Below are 20,163 nucleotides of genomic sequence, written 5' to 3'. Positions count from 1 at the left end.
ATATTATATATAGTATATATATACACACACATAAAATATATAGTGTATATATATACTGATAGTGGATAGCAATCTTATAGTAAGAAAATGTGACTTTTTATAATCTTTGAAGAACTTTCCCATTTCTCACAGACCACTAGTACAATTTGAACAAACAGTCGCATTAGGGATGTTGCTAAAGCTTCCCACTAGGTACACTATAGGATCTCTTAGATTGTATAAATATTTGGGTTTGATATGAGACATCTAGCCTTGTTAAGTGACCCCCAAAAACTACTGACTGGGGAATTTTAACTACAGCCTTATCTTTCCAAGAGAAAGAAGTAGGCCTACACGTGGAAAAATGAAGAGGGGCAAGAGTCTTATTACCATAGGGAGTCTCATTCCATGCATCTTGGGAAAAACTCCACAGCATGAAGTTGGCAACTTCTCGTCCTGATTTGCAGTTGAATGTCTCTGATTGTGCTAGCAGGCATTATATTCAACTCTCCGTATAGTTCACACATCAGACATGAGACTTATCCCTTGAAGTTTATGTTGAGTTGTCCAGTTTAGCAGTTTTTGTTCTTAGTTGTAGCCAGATTTTGGAGGGAACTGGAATAATTTAGGATCCAGTTCAGTCTACAGTTGATAATAAAAACTCAAAAACAATGAACAGAGCTACAATCTAATTACAGGTATAATGTAGTTTTCTTTTGAAACATAATTTTTCTCTCTACAGTCACCCCCATTTCTACCAAAGATAATGAGGGTAAGACTAATTTGTTTGCAAAATAAGTTTAGTCTCATAAAAAATTGGCCTGAGGTATTTACATAAGTGCAGCAAGAATAACCCACAGAGGTTCCTTTTACATTTCCTTTGCTAGAATTTTGACAAGGGATCTCAGTTGGGACTTTTTTTTTTTTTACTAGTAAAATCAGGTGCAATGGCATGATTTCATCTCACTGCAACCTCTGCCTTCTGGGTTCAAGCAATTGTTCTGCCTCAGCCTCTTGAGTAGCTGGGACTATAGGTGTCTGCCACAACGCCCAGCTAATTTTTTGTATTTTTAGTAGAGACAGGTCTTCAACATGTTGGCCAGGTGGGTCTCGAACTCCTGACCTCAGGTGATCTACCTGTCTCGGCCTCCCAAAGTGCTAGAATTACAGGCGTGAGCCACCGTGCCCTGCCAGATTGGACTTTTAAAAGCATCTTAACTCTAGGAAGTCAAACCAGTATAAACAACTATAATCTTAATCAACTATAATCATCAGACTTTACCTACAGAATCTAATATCTTGAGGTTCCTGGGCCTGCCAGGAAGTGGCAACTTTTTACTCACTGGCTGTAAGGCAGGGAACCCTTGAAGCTAGGTAGTCTATCCATATTTTCAAATAGGACATTCCAGTCAATCCCTTGGTAATAAAACCAATGTTTCCGGTTACGTCATGTTATAAAGAGAGCAAATTCTTTTTTTGCAAAGAGGAACTAGGGTCTTGCTCTGTCACCCACCCTGCAGTGTAGTGATATGATCATAGCTTGCTGCAGCTTCAAACTTCTAAGCTCAAGAGGTCCTCCCACTTCAGGCTCCTGGGTAGCTGGAACCATAGGCATATGCCATGATGCCTAGCTAATTTTTAAAATGAGGGTCTCACTATGTTGCCCAGGATGATCTCAAACTCCTGGCCTTAAGTGTACCTCCCACGCAGTCTTCAAAGTAGTTGAGATTGCACATGTGAGCCCATGCCCAGCAAGAGCAAATTCTTACTGAACTTATTCAAATAATCATAGTGCTGTAAAAATAAACATACTTAGGATAGTTTTTGAATTTCAGAGGTGTCAGGTAGGGAGGAGAAACAAATGTTTCCATTTTTGTTTACAGAAGTATCCTTTACCAAATTGCTGTAAACTATGGATAGTTGAAAAGAGAGAGAGAAAAAAAGTGTCCTTAAATCTGAAAAACAGAACATTAAAAGAATCAGCAATGTTTCAAAATTTTTAAAAGCTTTAAAAATTCATAATTATTCTTCATCAGTTCATTTAGTTTCTTGTCATTAGTTCTTGCTCTATTTGAGCTTAGTTAGCAGTTTCACAAACTGATCAGTTTCTTCATTAGAGTTCTAGAAATTCTCACCCAGTCCAGTGTTATCTCAAGGTTAGCAGAAACCTGAACTTGCCAGTTTTCCTCCCATCTTTTCTGTGAACCATCTTGAAGACACAGTGCTTTAAGATTATAGTTGTTTACAGAAAACTTTTAGAAAGGCATCAGAATAAAGCAGTTAACTCTGGACAAGATTTAAAATGGCCATGTTAAAAACATGATGAGAATCCTTCATAATAAGGATACACTTGACAAGGAAGTTTGGTTATTTCTGTGGTGTACAACATTTTAACATAAAGTTATGACTGATATAGCACAACAGATTTATAGCTCATACAGTTTTTGCAGCACATGTTAAAAACATATCCATACAATTGGAACTCAAAGATTAAACATCATTTCTTATTTGACAGTGTTTCCACATAGAATTTAACATCTCAAGCCTAATTGATTTAATATTTCTCTTTTAGACTTTAAGGAGCCCTTCTGGAATGTTCAAAAGTTAGTTTGTGATCAAAATGACTTAATTTTGAATTCAGTTTTGGGAAGTTTGTCAAAAATAAAGGTTCAAAACACTTATCAATAAGAGGATCACAAATCACTGTGAATAATAGTCATTCATTTAACCAAAGTGATAATTGTAAGATTTTAAAAGCAGTTATATAGTTGTAGAAAACCTTAACTCTTTTAGTAGAGAGGAGATTAAGTTTTCCTAAGTAATCAATAACCTAAGAAGGAAAATATGAGGCATGTGGATTATTTTGGTAAGACTCAGATTATTTGTTTCCTAGGCCAGTTACCAAGAAGTTCTCACCGTTTTTTACTAAGAGCAGATAAATACTAAAGAAAACCTTGTTTTAAAACAGGAAACCAAATTTTTGCATCAGTGTATTGTTGATATCAAAGCTCAATTTTTCACCTTATAAGGAGACTATTTTTTTCAAAGAAGGTAGGCAATTCAGAGAGTTAGTAGCCTATGAATATTCAGGCAAGGTAGGATAGAAGGGAGCAGTAGGAGTCAGGTGGGCTTTACCATCTTTGGTATGGGTGATATCTTGCATTGTTAGCTTTTTATTAGCCTCCACAATACATTTCTTAAAAAGCAATTTTAGAATCCTATTTTTTTTTGACATTTCTATTTATTTATTTATTTTTTTGAGATAGAGTCTTGCTCTGTCACCCTGGCTGGAGTGCAGTGGCGTGATCTTGGCTTACTGCAACCTGTGCCTCCTGGGTTCAAGTGATCCTCATCCCTCAGCCTCCCAAGTAGCTGGGATGACAGGCCTGCACCACCACACCCAGTTAATGTTTGTATTTTTAGTAGAAGCAGGGTTTCACCATGTTGTCCAGGCTGGTCTCGAACTCTTAACCTCAGGTGATCCACCCACCTCAGCCTCCCAAAGTGCTGGGATTACAGGCATGAGCCACCATGCCCAGCCTCTTTGACATTTCTTTTTTTTTTATTATTATACTTTAATTTCTTGGGTACATGTGCACAACGTGCAGGTTTGTTACATATATATACATGTGCCATGTTGGTGTGCTGCACCCATTAACTTGTCATTTACATTAGGTGTATCTCCTAATGCTATCCCTACCCCCTACCCCCTCCCCACAATAGGACCTGGTGTGTGATGATCCCCTTCCTGTGTCCAAGTGATCTCATTGTTCAGTTCCCACCTATGAGTAAGAACATGCGGTATTTGGTTTTCTGTTCTTGAGATAGTTTGCTGAGAATGATGGTTTCCAGCTGCATCCATGTCCCTACAAAGGACACGAACTCATCCTTTTTTATGGCTGCATAGTATTCTATGGTATATATGTGCCACATTTTCTTAATTCAGTCTGTCACTGATGGACATTTGGGTTGATTCCAAGTCTTTGCTATTGTGAATAGTGCCGCAATAAACATACGTGTGCATGTGTCTTTATAGCAGCATGACTTATAATCCTTTGGGTATATCCCCAGTAATGGGATGGCTGGGTCAAATGATATTTCTAGTTCTAGATCCTTGAGGAATCGCCACACTGTTTTCCACAATGGTTGAACTAGTTTACAGTCCCACCAACATGTAAAAGTGTTCCTGTTTCTCCACATCCTCTCCAGCACCTGTTGTTTCCTGATTTTTTAATGATCGCCATTCTAACTGGTGTGAGATGGTATCTCATTGTGGTTTTGATTTGCATTTCTCTGATGGCCAGTGATGATGAACATTTTTTCATGTGTCTGTTGGCTGTATGAATGTCTTCTTTTGAGAAGTATCTGTTCATATCCTTTGCCCATGCTTTGATGGGGTTGTTTGTATTTTTCTTGTAAATTTGATTGAGTTCTTTATAGATTCTGGATATTAGCTCTTTGTCAGATGAGTAGACTGCAAAAATTTTCTCCCATTCTGTAGGTTGTCTGTTCACTCTGATGGTAGTTTCTTTTTGCTGTGCAGAAGCTCTTTAGTGTAATTAGATCGCATTTGTCAATTCTGGCTTTTGTTGCCCTTGCTTTTGGTGTTTTAGACATGAAGTCCTTGCCCATGCCTATGTCCTGAATGGTATTACCTAGGTTTTCTTCTAGGGTTTTTATGGTTTTAGGTCTAACATTTAAGTCTCTAATCCATCTTGAATTAATTTTCATATAAGGAGTAAGGAAAGGATCCAGTTTCAGCTTTCTACTTATGGCTAGCCAATTTTCCCAGCACCATTTATTAAATAGAGAATCCTTTCCCCATTTCTTGTTTTTGTCAGGTTTGTCAAAGATCAGATGGCTGTAGATGTGTGATACTATTTCTGAGTGCTCTGTTCTGTTCCATTGGTCTATATCTCTGTTTTGGTACCAGTATCATGGTGTTTTGGTTACTGTAGCCTTGTAGTATAGTTTGAAGTCAGGTAGCGTGATGCCTCCAGCTTTGTTCTTTTGACTTAGGATTGTCTTGGCAATGCGGGCTCTTTTTTGGTTCCATATGAACTTTAAAGCAATTTTTTTCCAATTCTGTGAAGAAAGTCATTGGTAGCTTAATGGGGATGGCATTGAATCTATAAATTACCTTGGGCAGTATGGCCATTTTCATAATATTGATTCTTCCTATCCATGAACGTGGTATGTTCTTCCATTTGTTTGTGTCCTCTTTCATTTCACTGAGCAGTGGTTTGCAGTTCTCCTTGAAAAGGTCCTTTACATCCCTTGTAAGTTGGATTCCTAGGTATTTTATTCTGTTTGAAGCTATTGTGAATGGGAGTTCATTCTTGATTTGGCTCTCTGTTTGTCTGTTACTGGTGTATAAGAATGCTTGAGGCAAGCCAACATTCAAAGTCTTTGACATTTCTAAATGTCAATTAGAATAACAATCCCATTCTCTCTGCCTAATTCAAGAGGCTTGGGATTCAAGTGCACCTCTTAGAAGAACAGTTTTTTTTCATCTAGGATATTTCATATAATGGCCATTGTAATTCTGAATGATTATCTGTAGTAAGATTCTGCCACTTTTGTAAATCTTTGCAACTTCTGTGAGCAAAATTTTTATCCATGAGAAAGTCAGGTGTCAGAAGGCAGAGTACTGACATCTTCAGAAATTAGGGATCTTATTTTTATGTTGGATCTTGGATGTTAGAGCCAAGACGGCTTTGGCAATGAAATCTCAACACACAAGAAAAGAAGAGGTAAAGAGCCCCGCTGCAGTAATAACAAGTTAGTGCAGCTGATGGCAGTTACCTTAAAAACTGCAGCTTTTTTTTGCCAGCTTTTTTTTGTTCAGTCACTGCAAACCAAAGGTTATGTGCCCTGCCATAGCACAGACTACCCATTGGTACCCCAAAAGCCAAAGAGATCAGAGTACTCAAATGCAAAAGAGAGCAGAGCCCAGACCTGAGAGGAACTTACACATGTTTCTCAGGGCTCCAGGAGGAAGACAGGGAACCCACCCCCAACCACTTAAAGGGGAGGTTAGCAACATCTTTCCTGTGTTCCTCAAGGAGTCTCAGAGACATCAGTAACCTTCTTCATTCAGGTCCCTTCACTGGTCACTGTATCTGTCAGAAGACAAAATTACAACAAATTGTTTAAAGATCTGAAGTGGCTTTATGTGTAGTTCTAGAATCATGCAATGCTTCATTCCACTAAGTAGATAAGTGTCCCAATGAGTTGAGCAAAGAGGTTGGTTTTATAGACAGAAAAAGGCCTTAAGAAATCAGAAGCAAAGAACAAAAAGTGGATCGGTCATTTTAAAGTTACTTTCCTTATATGGTGGGAGCTGGGAGACAAGACAATAGAAAAATAACAGTTTGGTTAACATTAGGTTGTTTTCAGGTTAAGGATTAAAACAGAAAATTTCACTGTCATGCCAATTGAAGCCCCTGTTTGGGAAGTTGGATATTTTCTCTCTTTCCTAGTAGAAAGTCAGATAACAACTTAGTTTTGATTTGGTAATGTGGAATTTTAGCAAGGGTGACTCCATTTAGATTTTTAATCTGGTTTGTTGGGCTTAGTCCAAAACAATAGCCTCCTATGATTTTTATGTAGCAGCCCTCTAGATTCTTGGTTCTGCCCTCTAAGTCATGCTTTATGTTTAATGAAACTACTCATGTTTGCAGCTGAGTAGTTTTGTCAGCCTGCTTCCTGCCAATAGAATTTGGGGGCACCAGCATCATCCTTTGATTTTGTATTTTCTCTGTCCCTTTGATTCCATGTTGGCAGTGTTTTTGCTGAAATGAATTTTTCAAAAACTTTGTTAGTATTCTGTGGATTTTATGGAGATTCACTTCATTATAAGAAAGGCATATCCACAGATCTTTTAAAAATAATCCCTTTTGCATCTTTGGCTCATGCTCAAATGGCTGAGGGATGATGCTTTTAAATTCCTAGAGGCCCTCTGATTTGATCGACAGGATCTGTGAGGCACACACCCTTCATCACTTGAAAGGGACCTTTGCCTGACTGTATAATACCAGCTTTTGATCTTTCTGAGATTTTAGCAAAAGGATATACAGTCACACTCTCAGCTTTTTCTATAGAGCCTGCTTTCTTGACAGTGAATTTCTTAATTTTAGTGTCTTTTCTATTTGGAGAAGCTGAACATTTTTAAAATCATGTCCCCTTTCATTTTTGTGTAAGTTCTCTCAATTTCTTTCTCTTTCTCCTCTTGCATTTTACTGTAAGTGGTAAGAAACTAGGTGGCACTTTCAAACTATTGCTTGGAAATAACGTTAACCATATATCTAAGGCCGTTGCTTACAAGTTTATCTTGTCACCTAACTATGGGATACAATTTCCCTAAGTTTTCTGCCACCATCACAAGGGTCTCCATCGCTCCAATTTCCAGTAACATATTCCTCTTTTCCTTCTGAGCCCTCATCAGTGGTGTCCTTAAGGTCCAGGGGTCAGTTGAGAACTGGTTCAAGGTACTTTAGCCCTTCTCTATGATGGTGCCCAGTCTCCTTCCACTACCCAGTTCCCAAGCCTCTTCCACATTTTAGATATTTGTTACAGCAGCATCCCCTTTCCTAGTACCAAACTTTGTATGGTAGTGTAACAAATTACCACACATTTAGTGGCTTAAAACAACAAGCATTTGCTATCTCACAGTTTCTAGGGGTCAGGAATCTGGGCACAACTTAACTGAATCCTCTGCTCTTGATCTTACAGTGCCAAATTCACAGTATTAACTGGGTTGCATTTTCATCTAAAGACTTGAGTTTGGGAAATGATTTGCTTCCAAGCTCATTCACATTGTTGGCAGAGTTCATTTCTTTACAGCTGCATGACTAACCACCCTAGCATCTTATTGTGTTCTTATGGCTATAGCCCCCCTGAAGTCCCACAGTTCCCTAGCACATGATCCTCTTACAGCCATCTCACAACTTGACTGCTTTTATCTTTAAGGCCCATGGGAAAATCTCTCACTTCAGTCTTCTAACACTGAGTTTCATCCATTGTAACATAAGCATGGGAGTGATATCCTATCACCTTTGCCAAATCGTATGGATCAGAAGCAGGTCACAGGTTCTATCTACACCCAAGTGAAGGGGGCCTTAGGGTGTGTATCCCAAGATAGTCTAGGAGGTTAAATAGTATCTCCTAAAGATATCAGATCATAATCCCTGGAATGTGTAAATGTTACCTTATTTGAAAAACAGACGCTTTGCAGATGTGATTAAGATAGGGATCTTGAGATATAAGGATTATCCTGCATTTTTGAGGGATAGGGGAGTGGACGCGAAATGCAGTCACGTGTATTCTTATAAGAATGGGGTAGAGGGAGGGATATATACACATGTAGGGAAGGCCGTGTGATGATGGGGCAGAGAGAAATTTGCAGATGCTGGCCCTGATTCAAGATTGGTGTGATGCACCTGTAGTCAAGCAATGCTGGCAGCCACCAGAAGCTAGGGGAGGCAAGGAACAGCTTCTCCCCTAGAGCTTTCACAGGGAGTATAGCCCCACTGACACCTTGATTTTGCCCCAGTGATACTGATTTTGTTCTTTTGGCCTCCAGAACTGGAAGACAATACTTTCTGTTGTTTTAAGTCACTTAGTATATAGTAATTTGTTACAACAGCCTCAGAAAATTAATACAGATAAGTAGTAAACGAGACCTGAGTGGTGCTTTTTAAATGTATTTCTCTGGTTATTCAGTGAAGCTAAGTATCTTTTCATAAGGTTATTCTATTTTTTTTTTTTTTTTTTGAGACGGAGTCTCACTCTGTCGCCCGGGCTGGAGTGCAGTGGCCGGATCTCAGCTCACTGCAAGCTCCGCCTCCCGGGTTTAGGCCATTCTCCTGCCTCAGCCTCCCGAGTAGCTGGGACTACAGGCGCCCGCCACCTCGCCCGGCTAGTTTTTTGTATTTTTTAGTAGAGACGGGGTTTCGTCGTGTTAGCCAGGATGGTCTCGATCTCCTGACCTCGTGATCCGCCCGTCTCGGCCTCCCAAAGTGCTGGGATTACAGGCTTGAGCCATTGCACCCGGCCAAGGTTATTCTATTCTGCAACATTTCCAACTCATGTCTTTCATCTCTTTTTCTTTTGGACCTATCTATTGATTAGTAGGGGTTCTTTACATAGTGTAATTACTAATGTTTGTCAGTTATACATGTTACTGCAGAAATGTACCTGTAGACAATCTTTTTACCTTGTTCGTGGGGTATTCTGCATTCAGATATGTTTTCAACTATTTTTATTGTGAAAAAATTTAAGTACATTCAAAAGAAAAGAGAATAGTGTAATAGACCTTCCATGCTCTTGTCACTTAGTTCAACAATTATCATTATTTTTCCCCAGAAGGATTCATTTCTACCTTTAAGGTTTGTACTTTTTGTGCATTATCTAAGAAATCCTTAAATAAAGACTGTGTTCCTATTATTTGTGTGGCTATTTCTGTTATGAAAACCCTCATTCTTTTTTTACTTTTATATAAATATTATGTATAAAAAATTTTAATATATTCAAAGCACCACTGGCCTCAGTGTTCATCTCTATCTTCTTCCTGAACAGCTATATTTTTCTTATTCAGCCCAAGCTATTGATTCAGAACTTGGGAACTCTCCAATTGCCCCAACAATGTCATGCATGTTACCATAGAGCTTGTTGAAAATCCCATGCATCCCTATAAGAAGGCTAATTATTCAGGAGATTTCAAAATACAAGTCTGAGTCAGCTAGCAGGCATTGTTGTGTTTACTAAGTAATTCCTCTCTTTCCCTTTCTTGTTTATAGTGTGCCACCTGGACTTGAAGGCATGAAGGAACAGGACCTGTGCAACAAGATAATGGCTAAAATTCTAGAAAATTATAATACCCTGTTTGAAGTAGAGTATACAGAAAATGATCAACCGAGATGCGAAAACCTGGCTAGGCTTATCATAGTAAAAGTAAGCAACTTGGTTTTTAATTTTCAGTATTGCTGTAATTTTAGACAGAAGATTTTATTTAATTCTTTCTCATAAAAATTCCATATGAATATAACCATCAGATTATTATTCCTCTGTGTAGTGAGTTCTTCTTATGAAATCTATTATTTCAAATGTTTATTATATTGAAATATAGCCTTATAAGATTCAAGAATAGTAGCAATTTTATGTTTTCTTGTTGCTATAAAGTCATCTCAAAAATACCTGCATGAGCCCAGTGCTCTGGTCAACTGGCCACACCACCCTTACTACAGAAGCCTGATGTTACAGCAGGAGTAAGTGCATATGGCTGTGATCAGGAGTGCTAGCTTGCTAACTAGATTGCAAATTCCTGAAGACAATATTACTGTGTCTTTTTGTCTCCTTTGTGTCTGGCACAGTTTGAAGCTCAACCTCAGATTTTAAGTCCCATATATTAGTTTTTAGTAGCAATCATCAGTAAAGGAGAATATTTTAAAAACCTATAAAGGAGTCCTTGACAATACTATCTAAATCTTTTTATACACTGGTAATTTTATAATATACCCTGTATATATTAGGTAAATGCATGTAGGTCTCCAAAGACCTAGAATTGAGAATCAAACGCTAAACATCCAAACAAATCCTCCAGATATGAGAAAATAAGGAAGCCATCTTATTTCGTCCTCATTTATATTGAGGTAAATCATGATGGAGCTGGTATGAGATTTCCTCAGGAGGTTTCTTGAAGACTATCAGGTTTACAGACCATAACATACTCTTTGCTGATTCATATAGCAATGAATGATAAAATCAGAGATACTTGGTTCGAGCACTTAAAGGAATGTTTTCATCTCTTCTCCCAGTTGAGGCTATGACTTTGAAGAAAGGTTAAAATGGTATGAGTATCAAGTAGCATCCTACGAAAGGATCTAAAACTAGATTTTCTAGTTTGAGCAGTTAAAATGATAAAATGAGATAATTGGAGACTATCAGTTGTAAATCTGAGTTAGAAGTAAAATAGTAGCTGAAAAAAATGTCAGCGATTCACAAGAGAAAATAAGAAAATAAGAAAACAACATTACTTCAGTCTTGCCTCAGAAAAGTTAAAATAAATGATTTTTTTTAAACAGAAAAAAATCCCCCTCAAGTTTGTTCCTCCGGTGCCTGTAGTACTTTGAAAAGGATCTCAAAGGTAATGTAAAAATGTTAAAAGGTAATGAACTTTGTTTCAGCAGCGTCTCTCAATCACATATACCCCATAAATATGTACGACTACTAAAGGACCCATAATGACAATTAAAAATAAAAAAATTTAAAAATCTCTTATAAACAATTTTTAACACTCATACCTTTTTACTAGGGCATATAAGACAATAAGGTGAACCTGAAGTATAATGGAAATAGATAAATAGAATCTTAGGCAGGGCAAACTTGCTGAGATAAAACTAATTGCTGGAATATGCCATTGGGAAGTTGATATGGTTTGGATGTTTGTCCCCTCCAAATCTCATGTTGAAATGTAGTCCCTGGTGTTGGAACTGGGGCCTGGTGGGAGGTGTCTGGACCACAAGGGCGGATCCTTAATGAATGGTTTAGTGCCATCCCCTTGGTGACGAGTGAGTTCTTGCTGTGAGTTCACACGAGACCTGCTTGTTTAAAAGTGTGTGGCACTTCTGCCCCTCACTCTTGCTCTCACTCTCGCCATGTGACGTGCCTGCTCCCCTTTGTCTTCTGCTGTGATTGTGAGCTTCCTGAGGCCTCACCAGAGGCAGATATTCTGTACCTGCTGAACCGTGAGTCAATTAAACCTCTTTTTCAAATAAATGACCCAGCCTTAAGTATGTCTTTATAGCAACACAAACAGACTAACACAGATGTTATTTGCTGTACAAGTAAAATAATACTTGTTGAGATCTGTGGAAGAGTGCCCTGCTTGGAAATCCTTGAGTGACTAGGTTTAAGGCTGGTGGAGAACATGGTATGAGACTATAATATAAGATAAAATTCTGTGGGAGCCAAATACAGACGTCTTCGGTAGATGAAGAAGAATATAAAATGCTGCTCTTTTAATGTAAGTTTCAGATCTGGCCTAGAGGCAGATAAATGTCATGATTAGAAACTACATTTGTAGTCTCTGGAAGTGTCATTCTGCCAAAGCAGAATTTTGATGCATTTTTTTTAACTGATCTTGCTGATAGTCTCTTCTTTGAGAAAGTAGAGAATGTGACAAGGGCTGTGATTCTCTGGACTTAATCATAACAAGTAAGGATGAAATAGAAGTTACAGTAGTCATTTTAAAAGGATATGCCAATGCCATTTTAAAGTACCTAATAATGAAATGAGAATATGTTAGCCACATTTAGATATGTAAATGTTGACAATGCTTCGAAAACAGACTTTTTTGAAAATTGTAAAGATCATAGAAACATTAGATAGAAACTAAAAGGTAGATGGGTTTAAAAGAAATTGAGAATCTCAGAATGAAATCATTAATATACTGAAAAAGAAAAAAATGAGAAGGTAATTAAAGAAAAGTGTCTTTCTGTTCATTTTTTCACATGAGTTCACTTTTTGGAAGGATGAATATAAAGATAGGAAATAGACACAAAGTAAATGATAAATACCCAAGAGTGATAGGCACATAAAATATATGAGTTGAGAATAAGGCAAGTCTCCGAAAATGACTTAGATATAGGGCTTTTAAGTGGGGAAAAGGACTAAACATAAACACTAAGATACCTTGTATATCCCAGTTTGGAGAACAGAGTCATAAAATGTTGAATGAAGTTTCTTATATATTCTTGCATGCATGCTAAATGGAGATTTGGGCCCAGAGAAATATGTTTGGTTGTATTTGGACCTAGATGAAAAACTTTGACCAGAGTATTGGAATATGGAGTCTTTTTCTGTCGTAGGCTGTCAAAAGTCTAATGTCTGTTTCTATTCAGCTGATTATGGTCAGTAGCTGCAAAATTGATCATGGCATCTACAGCACATTCATCAGCCTCACTTTGAGACAGACTTCCTCTGTCTGAAGGCCAAGGTAATGGTAAGGGGAAAAGTTTTATCATTATGACTTCCCGTTCAACTTTGCTTTCCCTGCCATTCTTTGGGAGTGAACTTAGGTCCCTACAGAGTTTTTCCAGATTCTGCAATGGTTTGGCCATGTTGACCAGATCTATTTACCCCAGTGAAGGAAGTTTTGGATAGACCTCTTAGCACTGTGACATTTGGAGAAATATGATAATGTATATGTTGGCCCTTGGCATTTTAGCCCCCATTTTGTTGAATTTGGCAAATAGTCTTCACAGTCAGTGGTCCACAGTTATGGCCATCTCTTACTTCACTTAAGATGGAGGTTTGTTTTCTCTCATTCATTATTTTTGTTTTTATAGGTTTCAAGAAGGGAATTTACATAGAAACACTTTTATTTTGTCAGAATGAAAGGTCAAGGCTGTATTTCTGAATAACTGGGTTAGGAGAAGCACATCGTTCCAGTAGGCATCTAACAGCCACAGTCTAATTTCTCCAGCTGCAGGATAATTCTAGATTTTCTCTTCTGAAGGTGTTCTAAATCTAGACATTAGTGAAGCCCCATTTAGGAATTAACTTAATCATCCGGATATTTACATACACAAAATTTGGTGAGAAAAGTATGGATAAAATAATGGACCATGAACTATTAAGTTGAATTCATTAAATCCAAGTATTAGTAATTATTCAGCGCCTACTAGGAGTAATTGTTCTAGGCACAGTGAACAATAGATGAAAATCTCTGCCCTTATGATTCTTATATTCTAATGGAAATACAATAAACAACAGCCAATAAAAAAAGAAAAGAAAGTATGTAGTATGTCAGATGGTGATACATTCTGTGAAGGGCAGGGCAAGGCAGAAGTAGAGGAATGGCATTTGCTTATTTAAATAGGACAGTTAAAATGCTTCATTGACAGGAAGACATTTGAGTAGAGACTTGAAGGAAGTGAAGCAGCAAACCATGAAAACACTTGAGAGAAGAGTATTCCAGGCAAGGAGAAGAGCAGTACAAAGGCCTTGAGATGTGAATATACCTGGTCTGATGAGCAGCTGAGAGGCCAGTACAGTTGGATAGCCATGAGCAAGATGGAATTGAAAGGAAAGGAGGCCACAAAGGAAACAAAGGATCAACAGATTGTGTCTATTCATAGATCATTTTGAGGTCTTTGACTTTTACTCTAAGTGAAGCTATTAGTCAGTATTAAGCAGAAGAGTGCTATGTTGTGACTTCTGTATTAAAAAGATTACTAGGCTCTTGAGAGGGATAGGCAGAAGTAGGGCAATCTATTAGGAGTTTATTACAATAGTCCAGGTAAAAACAATGGTAAATTGGTCTTGGATGATGGTAATGAAGATGATGAGAAGATCCGAAGGTAAGCTAGGATGTGCAACAGCAATACAATAGGAGTTACTAGAGACTGTAGTTAGGCTAAAGAATGTTTGAGGCAGAAGTAGATGAGCAAGTAAGCTAGAAGAGTAGGGGCTGAAAACAGGAAATAGGAGGTTTGCATTACTGATTTTGGAGGTTGAGCTATCTGTAGTGAAATAAGCCTTAAGTTGTGTTTATGAGCATGAGGGACTAAAGTGAAGGAGATGAGAAAATTATGGGAAAGGCGATGATAAAGAGATGGGAGATAAAGATATTGATGGTTTGTCCTTATTGACCCTGAATTTACCCAGAAGGTTGGCAGATATTGAGGGAGACAGGAGTCTATGAGCCTGGTTTGTCTGGTTGTCCCATTTGTATATAAGTATTATTAATATATGTAATAGGGTTCATGCAAACCTCATATATATGCATACTATAAAATAACATGATTAGCATATTGCTAAATATCTATCTAGAAATATCTAGATGAATATGAACCTATTCCAGATAAACATATTATAGGACTTTCTTTATTAGATAGTGTTGCTATTGCTCATTATATCTTTTGGGATTTTAAAGTTGTCTTCAGAGCATATATATGTCATTCATATACCATATGTTTCTGTATATCATTGGACTGGGAAATCTTTGTACTTTAATGCTTTGATTGTGGGAAGTGATCAATAGTCATTTTGACCTATGGCATATCACTAAGTTGAGGAGTGCTGATTATATGTTAACTTTTGGGTTTAAAATTTAAATCTGGCTATAAAATAATTATGTTGATTTTCTTATGTGACTCTTAAGCAAACTCTCAAAACAGTTACTAACAAATGCTCTGAGGAAAGCAAAATATTAGAATGACCTTCCATAGTGATTAGTTCAAAGGAAGTGCTCACATTAATATATGTTATGGCAAGTTTGACCACAAAGCTCATTTTTTTATATATTTGACTTTCAGGTCAAAAAAATTAATATTGTTTATGTAGAATCAAAGTCACTTACCCTATAAACTGATATATCACAGAAACTTCCTAAACCATTTCCCATATCTTTTTCATGCTCAAAAACATGGCATGTCTCTCCATTTTCATTTAGGGCCACAGCCTAAGCACAATTAACTTCAACAAATGTTTGTTCACCTTTCTCTTACTTAATGCAAAACTACTCTGTGCAAAGCTCCATACTAAGTGCTGGAGAGCTTCAGAAAATAAACAAGACATGTCCCTGTCCTTGGGGGACCTTACAAAATAAGTCTATAAGAAACAAAATCAGTGTAGGAACACAGGGGCAAAAGGGAGAATAGGGCCTTATGCCAGACATTGTGCCACATTCTTCTATATATGTACCTCATTTACTACTGACAGTAACCTCATGAAGTAATTGATCTTAATACTGGTTTACAGATGAGTAAATGTAAGGGTAAATTGCTCAAGATTACACAACAGTAAATGGCAAAGCTGGGTTTTGAAATCAAGAAAGTACTGATTAGAGGCCAAGTAGAGAAATAACCAAAATCTTGGAGATTTAACTTAGGCCATCGGTGCCATGAGCTTTTATATGTGTATTCATTTAATGAGTATGTACTGTAGCAACTTAGTGTCAGTGTCAGGAAAGCAGGTGAACTCTGCTCTTCTGACTCCTATGTCTTCACTATTCCTAACCTCTTCTGTAGCCCCTCAAGAATATTACAAACTTCTGAGCAGCAGGGGAGTTATAACAGGAAATAAAAAGTGTTTTTGGTTTTCTGTTGTTTGTTTCTTTGTAACCTGGTTGCACTGTCTCTCCTTTTGTGTAGGTAAACTTATATAGTGAGAATGACTAGCTTGTACACACCAAAATCTATGTTATCATTTTGAGCATTTATGAAACTCAGAGGTAGCACTTATTTAGAATTCATTTGCTCCTTTCTTCAGAACAAATCCTTCTTTTGATCGTGAGTTATAATTTTTAGATAGATTCTGAGTTTGGAGGTTGAAAAAAGTTAAGTGATGTATTTTTAAAACGCAATAATTAAATAGCATGGCAGATCATAGAGTTGAGATTAAGATGGCTGAATAGACCCAGGTAGTATATGTCTCCTTCACAGAGAGGGACCAAAATAGTAAATAGATACATTTTGAACAGATTGTCTAGGAGAAGACACTGGGATTCCCTAGAGAAGAGTTGGGAAACACCAGAGATAAGTAAGGAGAAGGTTTGAGGCAGCCTACATGGCCAGGGACTGACTGAGAGCCAGGAGAGGCTCCTGGACGTGGAGAAACAGTGAAAGAGAAACCCCCAGGGCTCCACACTCTGAAATAGGCTTTTATAGCTTTGGATATGGGAAAAACTCAACCCACTAGGGCCTTTAGCCTGACATATGAAGCTCCAGAAAGGGAACCCACACAGAATCCCACAGGCATCCAAGCCTAGAGCAGCCTCATCTGGATGCCAATTTGAGAGCAACCTGGATACCAAGCATCTACAGACACAGTTGCTGCCACAATTGCTCCAAGGAGAGAGAGGGGAAACAAAGCACTCCCATGCACCCATGGGAGGGTCCCTGTGACCCTGCTATGAGCTGTTGAGACTGAGATGTGAGTAGACCGTACTTCTCACAGCTTCTTCTCCAGGCTCCTTGCCTGAGAGGGACCCCACTCTTTCTGGTCCCAGGCCCAAGGCACCATTTTGAGAGTTTAACACTAGGCTGTGCCTCACCATCAAGCCAAGTTTGAGGCAACATGGCTGTACTCATCACCTAGCCATGGGAAGGACAGGGAAGAGCAAGCTCTCCTAAGCTTAGGACAGTACATATCACCTTGCTATAGGCGGCTGTGGGACTGGAGACTAGGCTGCCCCATTCGCTGTTGCTTTCAGCAACATTAACACATACCACTTGGGGGCTAGTGAGTTGCTCTACCACTGCTATGCCATCACCCACACCACTTCAGATGCCTAGGACCTTAAGAGCCCACTCACACATGTAGCCCAACACTCTCACAGCTAGCTTCTATGAAAGCCACCAGGAGGCCCAAGTATCAGCCCTCTAGGACCCACTAATGCTGGATGGAGCAAGCTAGAATAAGCTGCCCTGGGACCTAAAAAGAGAGACATTTACTCCATTGCTGCCACCACCAGGGCCCAAATACAGGCTTAGTTGATGTCCAAGTCCCCAGGAAAGCTTCACCACAGCCTCACCTAATAACTGCTCTAAGCCACCTAGGAAATCACAGATACCACTGACCCTGTGTATGGCTCAGTGTCACACAAAGATTATACTACCTCAGGCGCCCAAAATCAAAGCCAAAGTATGCTACTCAACCAGAAAAATACATCTACTCAACAGAAAAATACAAAAATTCTCCCCTACAAAAGCAATTTTTAAAAATGGGAACAAGTGACTACTACACCAGATGTGTAATTATCAAAGAAAGGACATAAAAAACATGAAAAAGCGTGGAAATATGACACCACCAGAGGACACAGCAAGTATCTAGTAACAGATCCCCATCAAAAAAAAATTTCTCAAAATGCCAGATAAGGAATTCAAAATATTGGTTTTAAAGAAGCTCAACGAGATGCAAGATAATTCTGAAAACCAGTACAAATAAATCAGAAAATCAACTCAGGATATGAATGTGAAACGTATCAGGGGATTGATATCTTAAAAAAAAAGAATTCAGTGGTTTACCTCTATAATCCCAGCACTTTGGGAGGCTGAAGCAGGAGGATCACTTGAGCATAGGAGTTCAAGACCAGCTTGGGCAACATGACAAGACCCTGTCTTTACAAAAAAATGCAAAAACTAGCTTGGCATGGTGGTACACACCTGTAGTCCCAACTACTCAAGAGTCCAAGGCCAGAGGATCACTTGAGATCATAAAGTTGAGGCTGCAGTGAGCTGTGTTCGTACTACTGTGTTCCAGCCTGAGTGACAGAGAGAGATCCTGTCTCAGAAAACAAAGTAGAAATTTTGGAATTAAAAAAATGCATTGAAGCAAATACAGAATACATTTGAAAGCTCCAGTAATAGACTAGACCAAATAAGAAAAAGCATCTCAGAACTTGAAGGCAGGTCTTTTGAAATAATCTAGTCAGACAAAAAGAAAAAAAAAAAAAGGAAAAAAGATGAATAAAGCCTTCAAGACATATAGAACTACAAAAAGTGACTAAACTTACAAATTATTGGCATTCCTGAGGGGGAAGAGGGATAAAAAAAAGCTTAGAAAATCTATTTAAGGAAATAATTGATGAAAACTTCCCAAATCTAGCAAGAAAGTTAGATATCCAGATATAGGAGTCCCAGCAATCTCCAGGAAAATACATTGCAAAAAAGACTACACCATGGCATATTATATTCAGAATGTCTAAAGTAAAAGTGAAAGAAAGAATTTTCAAATGAGCCAGAGAAAAAAGTCTAGTTATCAATATAAAAAAACCCTTCAGTCTAACAGCAGACATTTCAGCAGGAACCTTACAGTCCACAAGAGAATAGGATGGCACTTTCAAAGTGCTGAAAGAAAAAAAAAAAAAAACTATCAGCCAAGAATTTTATATCCTTCCCGAATACGCTTCATAGATGAAGGAGAACTAAAGTTTTTATCAGACAAGCAAATGCCCAGACAATCTGTCACCACTAGACTGGCCCTACAGGAAATGACCAAAGGTATCTTAAAAATGGAAATGAAAAGTTAATATTCACCGTCATGAAAACACCTGGAAATATGAAACTCACAGTTCTTATAAAGCAATCACAGAAAGGAGGAAGAGAGAAGAATCAAATGGCAACATGACAATTTCATCAAACCACAAGGACAAAAAGAGAAAAAGAAACAAAGAATTTATAAAACAATTTGGAAACAATTAACAATATGACAGGATCAAAGCCTCCCATATAAATATTAACCTTGAATGTAAATGGATTAAATGTTCCACTTAAAAGATACAGATTGGCAGATCGGATTAAAAAGAAAAAAGCAAATCCAGGTTTGTTTATATTAGATAAAACAAACTTTAAATAAAAAACAGCAATAAAAGACAAAGAAGGTTTTATGTAATGGTAAAGGGATCGATTCAGCAAGATATACCTTAGGAACCCTACACTGGAACACCCAGAGTCACAAAACAAATATTTCTAGGCATAAAGAAATAGACAGCAATACAGTAACAATGGGGACAGCAATAGACAGATCATTGAGACAGAAAATTAACAAAGAAACATTAGACTTAAGTTGGACTTTAGACTAAATGGACTTAGCAAACATTTACAGAACATTCTACCCAATAACTATGGAATATACATCCTTCTCATCAGCACATGGAACATTCTCCAAGATAGACTCCATGATTGGGCCACAAAACAATTCTTCATAAATTTTTAAAAATCAAAATGATGTCAAGTATTTTCTCAGACCACAGTGGAATAAAAACTAGAAATTAATACCAAAAGGAACTTCAGAAACTATACAAGCACATGGAAATTAAACAACATGCTCCTGAATGATCACTGGGTCAATGAAGAAATTAAGACAGAAATTTTAAATTTTTTGAATCAGATGAAAGTGAAAACACACCATATGCAGGATACAGCAGAAGTAGTGCTAAGAGGGAAGTTTATGGCATTAAATGCCTACATTAAAAAAATTAACAGCCTAACTTCACACCTCAAGGAACTAGAAAAACAAGAACAAAGCAAACCCCAAGTTTGCAAAAGAAAAGAAATAATGAAGATCAGAATAGAACTAAATAAGAGATCCCCCCAAAATACAAAGGATCAATGAAATGAAAAGTTGGTTATTCGAAAAGACAAACAAAATTGATAGACCACTCACTAGACTAACCAG

At 37.8% G+C, this 20,163-nt stretch overlaps 1 protein-coding gene across 1 annotated transcript in view; it reads left to right on the top strand.

Annotated features, from left to right (window-relative positions):
* Positions 1–20,163, top strand: part of FAM13A (family with sequence similarity 13, member A) — a 342,193-nt gene that overhangs the window by 129,306 nt on the left and 192,724 nt on the right. The window contains exon 6 of the mRNA XM_011932518.1: positions 9,780–9,933. Coding sequence (XP_011787908.1) covers positions 9,780–9,933 — 154 coding nt within the window. The remainder of the gene's footprint in view (positions 1–9,779; positions 9,934–20,163) is intronic.

This window comes from Colobus angolensis, unplaced genomic scaffold, assembly GCF_000951035.1.
Source record: "Colobus angolensis palliatus isolate OR3802 unplaced genomic scaffold, Cang.pa_1.0 Scaffold123, whole genome shotgun sequence".
NCBI classification, from domain to species: Eukaryota; Metazoa; Chordata; class Mammalia; order Primates; family Cercopithecidae; genus Colobus; species Colobus angolensis.
The sequence above is the reverse complement of the archived record's forward strand: the minus strand, read 5'-3'. Positions and strand labels throughout refer to the sequence as shown.